Source organism: Propithecus coquereli, unplaced genomic scaffold, assembly GCF_000956105.1.
Source record: "Propithecus coquereli isolate 6110/MARCELLA unplaced genomic scaffold, Pcoq_1.0 Scaffold44, whole genome shotgun sequence".
In the NCBI taxonomy this organism is placed as follows: domain Eukaryota; kingdom Metazoa; phylum Chordata; class Mammalia; order Primates; family Indriidae; genus Propithecus; species Propithecus coquereli.
Genome location: NW_012150174.1, coordinates 1,931,954 through 1,933,416, shown reverse-complemented (window position 1 = coordinate 1,933,416; position 1,463 = coordinate 1,931,954). Strand labels below are relative to the sequence as shown.

At 38.8% G+C, this 1,463-nt stretch overlaps 1 protein-coding gene across 1 annotated transcript in view; it reads right to left on the bottom strand.

Moving 5' to 3' along the window:
* Nucleotides 1–557: 557 nt before the first annotated feature.
* SAAL1 (serum amyloid A-like 1) overlaps nt 558–1,463 on the bottom strand; it is a 28,177-nt gene continuing 27,271 nt past the window's right edge. Inside the window, exon 10 of the mRNA XM_012654170.1 lies at nt 558–689. Coding sequence (XP_012509624.1) covers nt 558–689 — 132 coding nt within the window. The remainder of the gene's footprint in view (nt 690–1,463) is intronic.

The following is a 1,463-nucleotide window of genomic DNA, read 5'->3' as shown; positions in this document are numbered from 1 at the left end:
GCTCACTGGAGCCTTGAACTCCTGGACTCAAGCAATCCTCACATCTCAGCCTCACAAGAAGCAAGGACTACAGGCGTGCACTATCACAACCAGCTAATTTTTTTAAAAAATTTTTTGTAGAGATGGGGTCTCACTATGTTGCCCAGGCTGGTCTTGAATTCCTGACCTCAAATGATCCTCCCGCCTCAGCCTCCTGAATCACTGGGACTGCAAGAGTGAGCTACCATGCCGGCAAAAAGGTCCTATTTTGAAATTGCCTCTAATGGTAGGAAATGTGATGTCATTTGAAGAACCACACAAACCTAGTATTCCTAAGAATATTCCTAAGAATCTTACTTTCACTTAATATATATGCTATCTCCTTCATAACAGAGAGGGGTACTATAAATTCAGTGTTGACTCTTTCCTCTTGGAATTGTTACTCAGGCCAGTACTATGAATTATCCAGCAGTTGTCTTTCTGAAAAAGGCATTAAGTCATGTAAATTGTACGCACTCCGTTTTTTGACAATGGCCTTGAAATCAAGTGCTTAACTGAAAACATTTTATTTAGTAATCCTATGAAACTGAGCCACCTATACATTTACCCATACTCACCACAAGGCTATAGAAAGGAAGAAGGTTTTGAAATGCAGAAGAACACTTCTCTTTGCTCAACTGGCCCTCCTTTAGTCCCTGTGCCACAGTCTCCTAAAACAAACAAACAAAAAGATTTAATGTAAAAACATGAAAATTTCTAGAGCTATAATTGGTGAATAAATACAAGTCAGTATATACAATTCCCTACTGATCCTATAGGCATTTCAAATGTCGCAAACTGAACCCATCAATCAAGGAGGCTTATATAACAAACATGCTCTCCACTGTAGTCCTTAGTTTAGTGAAGGGCACCACCATCCATCTTGTTGCACAAACTAAAAACTTGGATCACAGACAAGACTCTTCCTTCTTTCCTGCTGCTTACCGATGCCCCCTGCCAAGTGTTCAATCCTACTCTACTAAATCTCTCTCTTCTTCCACACCTCCTCTCCAGTCACACTTCCATTGCTTAGGCTCTCATTATTTTTCAGATTATTCTTGAAGATTATCAACTACAAGAGCCTGTTGGTTGGTCTCCTGGCCTCCAGCCTCAATTCTCACTAATCCTTCCTCTCTATTACTTTTGGAGTAATTGTTCTAAACTGATCATATCACTTGATGCTTAAAAGAAAAACATCTTTAGTTGCGCCTCAGTTTGCTCTAGATTAAGTCCAAATTCCCTAAATATGGCATACAAGAATTTTCATGACATACCCCTGATATATTCTTAGCCCTCCTTACTTCTATGTTCCTGCAACTTAAACATTAAGAAATATCTATGTCCCTCTCTAAAGAAAAACAAAAGCAACAGTAAAACATGGGGAAAAAAACACTTGCAGTGAATATACAAAAGATGTATTACCCAAAGAGTTTATATATGTAATC